The sequence below is a fragment of the Molossus molossus genome, unplaced genomic scaffold, assembly GCF_014108415.1.
Source record: "Molossus molossus isolate mMolMol1 unplaced genomic scaffold, mMolMol1.p scaffold_m16_p_20, whole genome shotgun sequence".
In the NCBI taxonomy this organism is placed as follows: Eukaryota; Metazoa; Chordata; class Mammalia; order Chiroptera; family Molossidae; genus Molossus; species Molossus molossus.
The window spans coordinates 19,882,636-19,894,548 of NW_023425356.1; the positions used below are offsets into that span (position 1 = coordinate 19,882,636).

An 11,913-nucleotide genomic window follows, 5' to 3' on the forward strand; every position below is an offset into this window, starting at 1 on the left:
AAAAACATGTATAGCCTCCCAAAGCAACCACTTTGAAAAGGATAAACCTCAATAGTGAATACATTATTGAATGTTTGTATCTATATTTTTAAAAAGCCTCATAACTCTGCAGTCACACAGAGACAAAGAATGGTCACCAGGACCCCAGCGTGCTGAGCACTGCTGAGCCTATCTCGTGGGGCAGGAGCCTCCCTGTCAGGAGAAGACAGATGAGAGAGGGCTCCATCTGTGGCAGGAGGAGGAGCCAGATAATGAGACCAACATGGCCAGTGCCAGCGGGCGAAACAGAAGCAAGGTGGGGCTCGGCCAAGCCTTGGGTGAATCAAGCCTTTTGATGGGGCGGGACATCTTGTCCAAAGGCCAGCGCTAAGCCCGAGTAAGTCCTCTATATAAGGCTCCTGCCCCGCTGCCCCGGCACAGCACACACACTTTGCAGCCTCTTGCCTCATCCTGCCTGTGCATTGGGTAAGTGCCTGCCTGAGGAACCTCTTTCTCTCTGTGTCCCGGGGACCTGACCTCATCAAACCAGGGCTGTGGGCAGAAAGTGTGCGCTCTGACTGAGCCTCGGGAGCAGCAGTGCACGTGGGAAAGGGCACCCCTCCGCCCTGTGCTGTCGGCAGCAGCTCCTCTCCCTGGGAGGCTGCGTTGGCAGTAGCAGCAGAACAACCCACATGCCTTCCTGGATCAGCCAAGGTCTCTTGTTCTTAAGGTTCTGGAAGCTTTTTGACAGTAGTCAGGGTTTGTGAGACCAGAATCAGGTTACTTCTGCCTGCTCAGACAATGGGAGTGCAACTTCTCAGGGAGCAAAGGGCTGATGCGGCGGCCCTTCCCCACCCCAAGACAATATTCAGGAAGACGATATTCGAAGGGATCTGAAGTGTAACTAAAAGGTCATCTCATTATTTTTACTGCTTGTAGGTCAATGGTTAAGGTTTGCCACATGGTTAAAAAAAAAATCAGGATTGTTTCATGTCTCTGTTGAGATGCAATAGTCTGAGTTTTGTACTTTGATGTACACAAGAAAACAAAGGCTGCCTGAAGTTTTTGGCTACCTGGTCACAGAAAGGACACCTCCTGAAGAGCAGCAGGTCTCCTGCCTTCTCTCTCCTGCTTCTCCAGCCGGGCGCTCCTCTTCCTGCGCCCTGTCGTTTCCTCTCCACGGTGCCAGCCCCCCATCCCATCTTGCAGCCTTCTGCCCCCCCACCCCGCATTTGAACCCTGCCATCTCAGACACTGCCTCTCCCTCTGGTCTCCCTGAGACTTCTGCATCTGCACCTCCAGTTCTCTTTGCCTCTTTCCTATCCAGCCACACCCAGAACTCACTTCAACCTGAGCCCAGTCCCCTGGCTGATGAGAAAAAAATCTCTCCCTTCAGTTGGGAACCCTCCTCACAGGCCACCAGGGTCACAGGCTTGAAGGAGCCACATACTTCTGAGCAGGCTGGCAAGTCCCAACGCTGAGGACAGAGCTCACATTCGGAGAGATCTGGACTCTCAGAACTGGCAGACCTCCCGCCCAGGGAGAGCACCCCCTCCCTCAGTGGTCCCAAAAGGTGGTGGCCCAGCCTCTTCCTAAACACCTCCCTACAGAGCAGCGAGGAAGGGTAGAGTTGGGCCCCTGGTTCCTGCCTGGCCCCAGCCTGAGGCAGGAGTTGATCTCATACCACTTACTGCATGTTGGTGTTCCCAGCAGGACTCCAACACCCCGTGACGGGCAAAGATAGACTGTCCAGAGGGCATTGTCCAGAAGGTCATTGCATTTGGATTCAGGAGATGTGGGTTCTGGGATTCCTTGGCGCCTTACAAGCTGTGTGGTCTTAGGCAAATCACCCAACTTCTCTCTCTGCTCCCTAGCCCTATAGCAAGGTACAGATGATGAGGATGACGAGAGATGATGCATATGGAAGTGCTCTGTGAGCAGTATACACAGATGTATGCAAATATATGTGTATAGTAATGATATTTAATAGGTGACATTTCATATAAGCCAGTATCTATCAAGGGCTTTAAGTGAACAATCTTTTTTAATCTTCAGAAGAATTCTCTAAAGTAAATACTAGTATTGCCTTCGTTCCGAGATTAGTAAACTGAGGCCCGGAGAGGCATAGCAACCTGCCCTAGCCCACCTGGCCGGTAGGTGGCGGGCTGACGCAGGAGCCTGCCTCTAGCCACGGAGAGCCCCTGCGTCCCCTCTACATATCCCTTAGGAAGGAAAGGACGAAGGAAAACAAGAGAGACCAGAAGCAGAGCTGGAGACTGTGGAGAAAGGACGTGGGGGAGGAGTGCTCCCGAGGAGGGCACTGAGGGTGACTGTGGCGCCCTAGGGGGCGCTTTTCTTCTTTCTCCAGCTCAACTACCAAGATGCCCCAGCTACTGCGGAACATCAATGGGATCATCAGTGCTTTCCAACGCTACGCCAGGACCGAGGGCGACTGCGCGGTGCTCAGCCGGGGGGAGCTGAAAGGGCTCCTGGAGCACGAGTTTGCAGATGTCATCGTGGTACGATGTGCCCAGCCAGGTGGGAGGGGCTGAGGGCAGACAGGACGTTTTGCCCGCAGACCAGAAGTTTTGCCTGAGGAATCTGAGAGGCAGCTGCTAGGTCCAAGTCTGCAAGTCCTACTGGAGGCTGTGCAGGCGGAAAAGCAGGGAGGAACAAGGGACGGTCACTGGAGTTGACAGACCCAGTCTTTAGAGAAAGTTCCTTGACTTCAACTGATTGCAGTTGGGAGACAGGATAAAAGGACTCTAACAGGACAGCTCAGAGAGAGACACAGCCTTTGAATATTCTAGAAATAAAAATAATGGCTGCTTGTTGCTTTTTAAATCTGCTAGGGTAACCATTTACTCCGCTAGCGGAGATTTAGTCATCCATTACTAAACATTCATGAGAAGCACAGCTTTGTGCCCTGTACAAGGCAATTGCTCCAAAACATTAGCTGAGTGTTCGCATCAGAAATGAGGGCTTGGAGAGCAGTTTGGTAATAGGCCCTGCCTGGGAGCCCCTCCCTGGCAAACCAGACCCAGGGCCTTGGTACACTTCCCTGGTTCTTTCTGCCTTGGGTTCACGCTAAAGCAGTGAGGATGGTGAAGGTCCTGGGCCAGGAATGTGTGGGCATATCAGGATGCTGCTTCTGCATGCTCAGGGCAACCTGTGGTCCCTTGGGACCTCCACCCACCCTAAGTAGGAAAAAAACACCTGAGCCTCCATGAGGATCTCACAAAATTCCCATGAGGTCATGTTCCTGCTGTGTTTCTCTTGGTGTTGGGCTCTTGCTGGTGAGAATATGGCCTCGGGGTCAGGGGCCAGGGCCTGGGGACAGCCCAAAATCACTACGAGTGCAATCATTTATTCATTCTTCATGAAATCTTTGTCTGATTCTCCTGTGCGCCAGAAATTGTGCCAGACACAGAGGATACAAAACCAGAGGTGCTTCCTACCCATGAGGGGGAGAGACGCTAAACAATGAAAGGGATTTCGTGTGCGTGCTGCTGTAGCAGTGTGGGGAGGAGCGAAGGGGTGCAGAGAGGGTAGGCTCCAGGCCTGGCGGTGGGATTCTGGAAGCGGAGTGGACCAGCCTAACCACACCCCGTTCAGGAGAGGACTGCTGACTTTGCCTCGTCTTCTCCCCAGAAACCCCACGACCCGGCCACTGTGGATGCAGTCCTGCGCCTGCTGGATGAAGACGACACAGGGACTGTAGAATTCAAGGAATTCCTGGTCTTGGTGTTTAAAGTCGCACAGGCTTGTTTTAAGACCTTGAGTGAGAGTCCTGGGGGAGCTTGTGGACCACAAGAGTCTAGAAGCTGCCCCCCTGGGGCCTCGCCAGAGCTGGGAGAAGGACAGAGAAGTGTCGGAAGTGTCGCAGAATCGGGAAGCACTGGGGAAGGACAGCATCATGAGAGTAGCAGTGGTGGACAGAGCAGACAGGCTTCCAGAGAGCAGGGCGGAACTAAGGCTCAGCCCCAGGGTCAGGACACCAGCTCTTCTCAGGTTAGTCACCACGAGCGGCAGCACGAGCCCCAGGGTCAGGACACCAGCTCTTCTCAGGTCAGTCACCACGAGAGGCAACATGAGCCCCAGGATCAGGACACCAGCTCTTCTCAGGTCAGTCACCGCGAGAGGCAGCACGAACCCCAGGGTCAGGACACCAGCTCTTCTCAGGTCAGTCACCACAAGGGGCAGCACGAGCCCCAGGGTCAGGAGAAAGAGAGACAACAGACACAAGCGAGCAAGCATATAAAGCCAAACCAGAGAGTGGGAGAAGACCAGAGCCATCAGGCCAGAGAGAGGGTGTCAGAGAGACCATCACAGACTAGGGAACAGAACAGAAAACACCAGACAAGTGAGACTATTACTGGAACTGGAGCTCAGACCCAGACAGGTACCACCCAAACCATGGAGCAGCATAGGAGCCAGCCGATGGGAAACACCAGCACCCAGCCACAGGAGGCCACCTATGGCCAGACCAAAGGGACTGAGACCCACAGTCAAGACAGGAGCCAGATGAGCCAGGTAGTGACAGGAGGACACATTCAGACAGAGACAGGGTCACATATCCAGACAGTGGATCAGGGCAGAAGCCAGACTCCAAGCCAGATAGGGGCTAGAGAACAGGGACAGACCCAGATGGAGCCAGGAAGTGGTCAAAGGTGGACACAAGCGAGCAGCTCTGAGGCAGAAGAGACAGTGCCGAGAGGACAGGCCCAGACTGGAACCAGCACTCTGACAGGCAAGCAGGACAGCAGCAGCACTCACCCAGGGAGCGGGGCGACAGGAGGACAGGAAGAAGAAGAGCCCTTGGTGGTTAAGGAGGAGTGGGTTGATGACCACACAAGGGAGATGGTGATTCCAAGCGAGGACCAGGGCAGCCTGCACACTGCTGTGCCTTCAGTGCAGGGCCAGGAGGAAGCCCAGCCCGAAGGGAAGCGAGGCCTCACAGCCAGGGCGCTGTATTCCTACTTCAAAAGCAACAAGCCATGAGTGTCCCACCCCTGGACTCCAGTGCCTAGAACCAGAAGACAGCTAGAAAGACACTGGCTTGTCCTGCCCTGGCCAGTCCACCTGGCATGTCCCTGGACATAAGATCTTAATCATGGTGCTTCTCTCTTAGGTCTTGCTCAGTGAGGCCATTTCTGCAAGGTGCTTTCTGTCTGAAACTCTTCTCTCTTGCCTGCTCTGCTGTGCAGACCCTCTTAAAAGCAGGAAGACGTAGAGCAAGTTATCCCTTTTAACCGAATGTTGCTCAGTGTGTGGGGTTTTTCATAGAGACAAACTGCCATCTGTCCACTGCCACATCTATCCTGGTGCATCAATAAAATCTGTCTAAACAACTGGGCTCTATGTCCCCTTCAATCACTATTGACATGATAGGCTAAGGGCCACAGGGCTGTGACAGAGGACTGGACATGGTCCTTACCTTTGAAGAGCATCCAGTTGAGAAAATATTGCATAAGATTCAAAGAGTTATAAAAAAAAATCAAAAGGAGAAAATATCATACTTTTATACTTGGCAGAGATGGATCAGAAAAGGTTTCAACCAGTAGAGGTTTTTTGGTTTTTTTTTGTAATGCCATCAAAGGACAAGGAGGATTTAGGTAGGCAAAGGATTCTCAGTCTTTCATGACCTGTAATTCTAGAAGGTTAAGTCTCTGTTCACCTGTCAGGTCACATAGGAAGGCTGACGTAAGGTTACCAGTAAGTGGAATAAGGCTGCAGGGACTGTGTAGGGGGTGAAGAAGGTGTGTATTACCAGGAACTGAACCAGGAGCCAGAGCCCCTGAGCTTCCCTCCTCATCAGCATCAGCACTGACCATTCATGATGTCACCCCCTGGATATGAACAAATTATGGAGTAGAACCTCTCAACTCTAGTTTATTGTAAGAATCACCTTGGGAGTAGCTTTTAAAATACAGATTTATAAACCTAACCTAGAGATGTCAGGTCCAGAGGTTTGAGTGGACCCTATGAAAATTGTAACAGGGCTTCTGCTTCTTACAGTAAGGCCTCCCACAACAAAATAACTAGATTCTGCAAAATGCATATTTTTCATTGCATTATTTGTTTATAGGAAGTAAGGGAAATATACAAGGAGAAAATAAAATATGTTAGGCTGCATAACAACCCTTAAAGATGTGCATGTCCTACTCCAACAAACCTGTGGACATGTGTCCTTATGTGGCAAAAGGGAGGGTGAGATTATTCTGGATTGTCTGGATGGGCCTGATGTAATCACAAGGGGCCTTGTAAGAAAGGAGATGGGATGATGGAACCAGGGGTTGGAACAATGCACCAGGAGCCAATATAGGCAGATGAGGTAGCCTCTAGACACTGAGAAAGGCAAGGAAACAAATTTTCTCCTAGAATTTCCAGAAGGAACGCAGCCCTTCCAACATCTTCATTTTTAGACTTCTGACCTCTAATTCTGCAAGGAAATACATTTTTGTTATTTTAGGCCATTAAGTTTATAGAAATTTGTTACAGTAGCAATAGAAAACTAATACACAAAACAAAAACCCAGAGTTAGAGCCAGAATCATAAGGAGCAAGCATGTGTGAAAGGTATGGTTGCCCTTCTGAAGACAAAGCAATCTTATATCCATCCAAATCGACCTTTTGGTATAAAACCAAAGAGAAACAGCAAAGAACTTGCAAGGACTCAGGGAATATTGTTCCCATAATCCCTTCCTGGGCAATCTGCTAGAGAATGAGCAGCAAAACAAACACAAGAAACCATCCCAGAATCCTAGGAAAAGTATCTGCCATATAAGGGTATTTCAATGCATTTAACTATAGAACTAAGAGTAAATAGTAGAAATAAAGATGACAGAACAGCATTTAATGTTATATGCTCTGAAAATTCAAATATAATACCAGTAATAAATGGAGGGAGAAGGAGAAAGCATATGAAAAGTAGAGTCAGTTCACTGATTGTCTTACTTAAGTATATACTTCTAAGTAAACTGCGACTAGATAGATATTGAGGGAGGAAGACAGGAGGGTAAAATGATTCCAGGAAATTCCATTATTATTTAGAGTAGAGGATGAATAGACAGAATATTTTAAAAGGGGGGAATGTATAAAGTAGTTCCTATAAAAGTAACATTGGAACAAAAATACAAACCTTTCCCAACACCAAAAGATATTCCAGAAGAAAAAGCAAATAAAACAGACAGCATAGTGAATAATGTTATTTCTGTAGAAGACATATATTTGCATAAATGTGACATAAAAGATTGTGGCAGACTAAAGTCAAACATATTATTTATAATATTAATGTAAAAGGCTTAATTCAGTATTAAAATAACAAGTTTTTCATACTAGCTTTAAGTCTATGCTCTTTACAAGAGACATCAAAATCAAAGAGATTAAGAAAATTATGTTAAAAGAGGTGTGTGGGTTAATATATATATACCAGGAAAAGACATATTAAAACAAAATTTAATAATTTAATAATTCTTTAATAACAATATTCAATAATGTAGCACAACTCTCATAAAGCAGAAACTACAGAAAATGCAAGGACAATTTTTTTTTAAAACATGGTAATAATCAGGTACGTTCAGTTCAAGACAGTAAGTGTAGAGAAGAATTCAATAAATAATAAATAAGATACAATATAAATAACTTTATATATTTATAACCCACCAATACACTAACTATAAAATACAAGCTATATTTTCTACACGTGGAATATTTAATAGTAGGCCATAAGGAAAACTTCAATGCATTATTCAAAAATAGACATAATGTAAATAGCATTTTACAGACACACATAATATCAACAAATATTGTCAAGTCTCTGTAGTTATTGTTTTGGGAAATTAACAACAGACATGCACTCCATTAAACAACTCTTGGATAAAAGGAGATAAATACAAAATGAAATTGCAGAATTTTTAGAAAATGAGGACAATGAACTAAATACAGGGGCGGGTAAAAGTAGGTTAATGACAATAATAATTAATAATACAATAATAATTAATAATACAATAATAAACTCTGCTTTGAATACTCATGACTGTAAATCTACTTTTCCCTCCCTGTATACAAGGATCTATAGAGCACAACTACATGAATGCTCCGAGAAAATCTCATAGCCTCAACTACGTTAACAGAAATCACAATAAATTAATTAAATGTGCAAATTGAAAAGCTATAAAAAATACCAAGAAGAAAAATATATATGGAAGAATTTTTAAAAGTATGAGAAGACATTAATGACTAAGAAAATAAAAAACAATAAAACAAAAAATAATAAAGTACGTAACTAAGAAAATAAATAAATAACCTATATTTTGAATTAACGAAGTAGAAAACCAATAACCAACTTAATTATTTTAAAGGTAAAAAAGGTGTGGGTGAGAAAACACAAATACACAAAATAAGAAATAACAAGGGGCAAAAGATATAGCAGATAGTTGACAAAAGAAATACAAAGATCTTTAAATTCGTGAAAAGGTAGTAAGATTGCTCGTAATAATAGAGACACAAATTAAACTATATTGAAATACCATTTCTCACCATCAGCTTGGCAAAATTCTAAGAGTTTGAGAACAGCCGGCTGGTGTGGCTCAGTAGGCTGAGCGTCGTCCCATGCACCAGGAGGTCCCCAGTCGGATTCCCGGTCAGGGCACATGCCTGGGTTGCCAGCTTGACCCCCAGTAGGAGGTGTGCAGGAGGCAGCTGATCGATGTTTCTCTCTCCCACTCCCTTCTTCTCTCTCTAAAAAATCAATTTAAAAACATATTAAAAGTTTGAGAACAGCCTTTGTTGTTGAGACTGTGGAGAAGAGGCACTCCCACACTTTTCTGGTGGGAATATAAAATGATACTGACTCAATGAAGGGGAATTTGGCAAAATCCATCATTATTACACCTGCCTGCTTTGTTCCTGCCGAGTCCCCAGTGCCTAAAGGAGATCCTGGCAAACGGTAGCATTCAGCAATTATTTGTTGAAGAAATAGAATGGGTGCATCTCTCCTTTCACATGCATTAATTCATATAATCTCTACATAGACCTGTGACTATGGGAAGGCAACATAATATAATTATATATAATCAAGCTCATATCAAATAAGAAATGGAGTTTCTTTAGTGGTGTCCAAAGCATGCAGTTAGAAAATGACAGAGGTCTACTAAACCCAGATCTTCTGACTGATCACACCTCGCAGAGGAAAGGAGGCACAGAGTGTGTGATCTACCCAAAGGGTTTGGGAGGAAGTCACAGACGGCAGCCCTTCCGTCCCTACTCTAGTCCCAACAGGAGATTCTGGCCATGAAAGCATGGAGCCCATTTTTGCCTTGGAATAGACACGATTCTCAGGATCCATGTTCCCAGGGAGCTTCTAAGAAGAGGAAAGGGATGACCCTGGCACGAGAAGCCTCTGTGTGGGCAATATGAAGGCATAAGTGGTTCTAAAACTGAAGTCAAGTAACAGTGCAGTCAAAGAGAGGTGAGAACAGGCAATCCATCTCCTCTAACCTCCTGTGTCTTCGTGGATGAATCTGGGGGATGCAGTAAGGTATAATGTTAGGTACAAATGAGGAGGGATTACTTATAAATGTTAAACATTGGAATAGATCAAATCGGAGACCTATTGATAATCAACCTTAAAAAGAATAATTTCCAAGCCAGCAGAATCTGACTGTGACTTTCATTTACTTCACTAACATTTTATTCTGAAAGGAATGGAATTATTTAGCCAAAGGTAGAGAAGAGGAGTCGTGGAGGTCAATACAACTAGACCTATATGAACATCTGTATCTAGGCCAGGGGCCCAAGTCTCATTGGCAAGGTCTATGGTGGTGATGGACACCCCCATCGGGTGAAGGACACACTGTCATCAACCTCCAAATCAGGAGACAAACTCTCCTCCTCTGATTCTGTGGTCACCAACTTCTGAATGTGATATGTCTGTCCATGTGGGAGAAAGGGTAATGCCTAGGGGATATGAGTGACCAGCCCTTACAAAAGTTATGCTTCTTGTTGTAAATTGATAAACTGAAATCATGAATTTCAATCCTAGTATATGGGCTTGGTAGATCTACTCTTATACTCAGAGCCTGGGGGTGGTGAGTGGGCCCCAGCACCTGTGACCACAGGGCATTCACCAAGGTACCATGCTGTTCCCCTCAGGACTTACCAACCTTCCTCAATCTCTTTAAGTCTCCACATAGATGTTTCTTTCTTTCTTTTTTTTTTATGTTTTTCTTTACTGATTTTAGAGAGAGGAAGGGAGAGGAAGAGAGAGATAGAAACATTGATGAGAGAGAACATTGATTGGCCACCTCCTGCATGCCCCACACTGGGTATTTGGCCTACAATCTGGGCATGTGCCCTGACCTGGAATTGAACCGGCAACCTCTTGATGCATGGGTCAATGGTCAACCACTAAGTCACACCGGCTGGGCCATAAATGATTCTTTCAAACAATGTGCATGTTATTTTATTTTTTATTTTTATTTTTATTTATTTATTTTTTCTTTCTTTCATGGTATTTGGATTTTTTTAAAAATTTTTTATTTATTTTTTTGTTACAGATATTTTACCTTTTTTACCCCATTGGCACTCCCCTCCCCACCCCCGCCCCGCCCCGTCCCCAGCTTAGTTGTCCAAGTCCATTGATCATGCATACATGCATATAAGTTCTGTGGTTTATCTCTTCCCACCCACCCCCACCCCCACTTCCAAGGGATGTCAGTCTGTGCCCTACTTCCATGTTTCTGGGTCTACTGTATTCCTTAGACTGTTATGTTCATTATATTCCGTATATAAGTGAGATCATGTGGTATTTGTCTTTTTATGCTTGGCTTATTTCACTTAGGATAATACTTTCCAGTTCCCTCCATGTCGTCCCAAAGGATAAAAGATCTTTCTTTCTTACCGCTGCATAGTACTCCATTGTGTATATGTACCACTGCTTTTTTAGCCATTCGTCTACTGATGGACACTTGGGCTGTTTCCAGATCTTAGCTATTGTAAATAGTGCTGCTATGAACATGGGGGTACATATATTCTTCCTGATTGCTGTTTCAGGTTTCTTAGGGTATATTCCTAGAAGTGGGATCACTGGGTCAAATAGCAGTTCAATTTTTAATTTTTTGAGATAACACCATATTGTTTTCCACAGTGGCTGCACCAGTCTGCATTCCCACCAGCAGTGTATTAGTCCCCTTTTATCCACACCCTCGCCAACACTTGTTGTTTGATGATTTGTTGATGGCGGCCATTCTGACAGGTGTGAAGTGATACCTCACTGCTGTTTTAATTTGCATCTCTCTGATGATTAGTGATGTTGAGCATTTCTTCATATGTCTCTTAGCCATTTGTATGTCCTGTTTGGAGAGGTGCTATTCAGGTCCTCTGCCCATTTTTTAATTGGGTTCTTTGTCTTCCTTTCATTGAGTTGTATGAGCACTCTATTGTGCATGTTATTTTAGAGCAAAGAGGGAAAATTGTGGAAAATATAGAGGGGCTTGATGGGAATAGAGTGTATTTGTTCACAGCCCCTGAGATGAACTTTATTACTTTTGAAGGACAAAAGAATCATTCTTCAACATCATATTAAGCATATTAAAATGTGTCTGCAGACCATTTAAATATAATTTTTTCTAAAAATTTTTGAAAACATTTTAATAATTTTGTTTTTAAAATTATTTACATATAAATAGTATATTTACCTCATTTTAGCTATGATTTCTTTGCAACTACATGCATTTCTTGAGAAAACCTATTAAAAATTGCTTCACAAGTATGAATTTCTTATGAATACTAAATTTGACAATGAATGAGTTTCATAAAACCATTTTTTTTAATGAAGCTTTATTTCCAAATATTTGAACATTTACAGAATCCAGTTTTACCCATTTTTATTTTCGAGCACACATGCATATATTTCTATGAAAAGATATCTATT

At 44.5% G+C, this 11,913-nt stretch overlaps 1 protein-coding gene across 3 annotated transcripts; it reads left to right on the forward strand.

The window, feature by feature from the left end:
• Positions 1-407: 407 nt before the first annotated feature.
• On the forward strand, positions 408-5,330 carry CRNN (cornulin). 3 transcript variants are annotated; one of them, XM_036272941.1, is made up of 4 exons: positions 409-465; positions 2,348-2,498; positions 3,631-3,967; positions 4,025-5,330. In XM_036272941.1, the coding sequence occupies exons 2-4, from the start codon at positions 2,361-2,363 to the stop codon at positions 4,978-4,980; spliced, it is 1,431 nt and encodes a 476-aa protein (XP_036128834.1). In that variant the 5' UTR covers positions 409-465; positions 2,348-2,360; the 3' UTR covers positions 4,981-5,330. The 3 variants fall into 3 exon arrangements, with proteins under 3 accessions (XP_036128833.1, XP_036128834.1, XP_036128832.1); XM_036272940.1 differs by having other exon boundaries at positions 408-465; positions 2,324-2,498; positions 3,631-5,330; XM_036272939.1 differs by having other exon boundaries at positions 3,631-5,330.
• Positions 5,331-11,913: the final 6,583 nt, after the last annotated feature.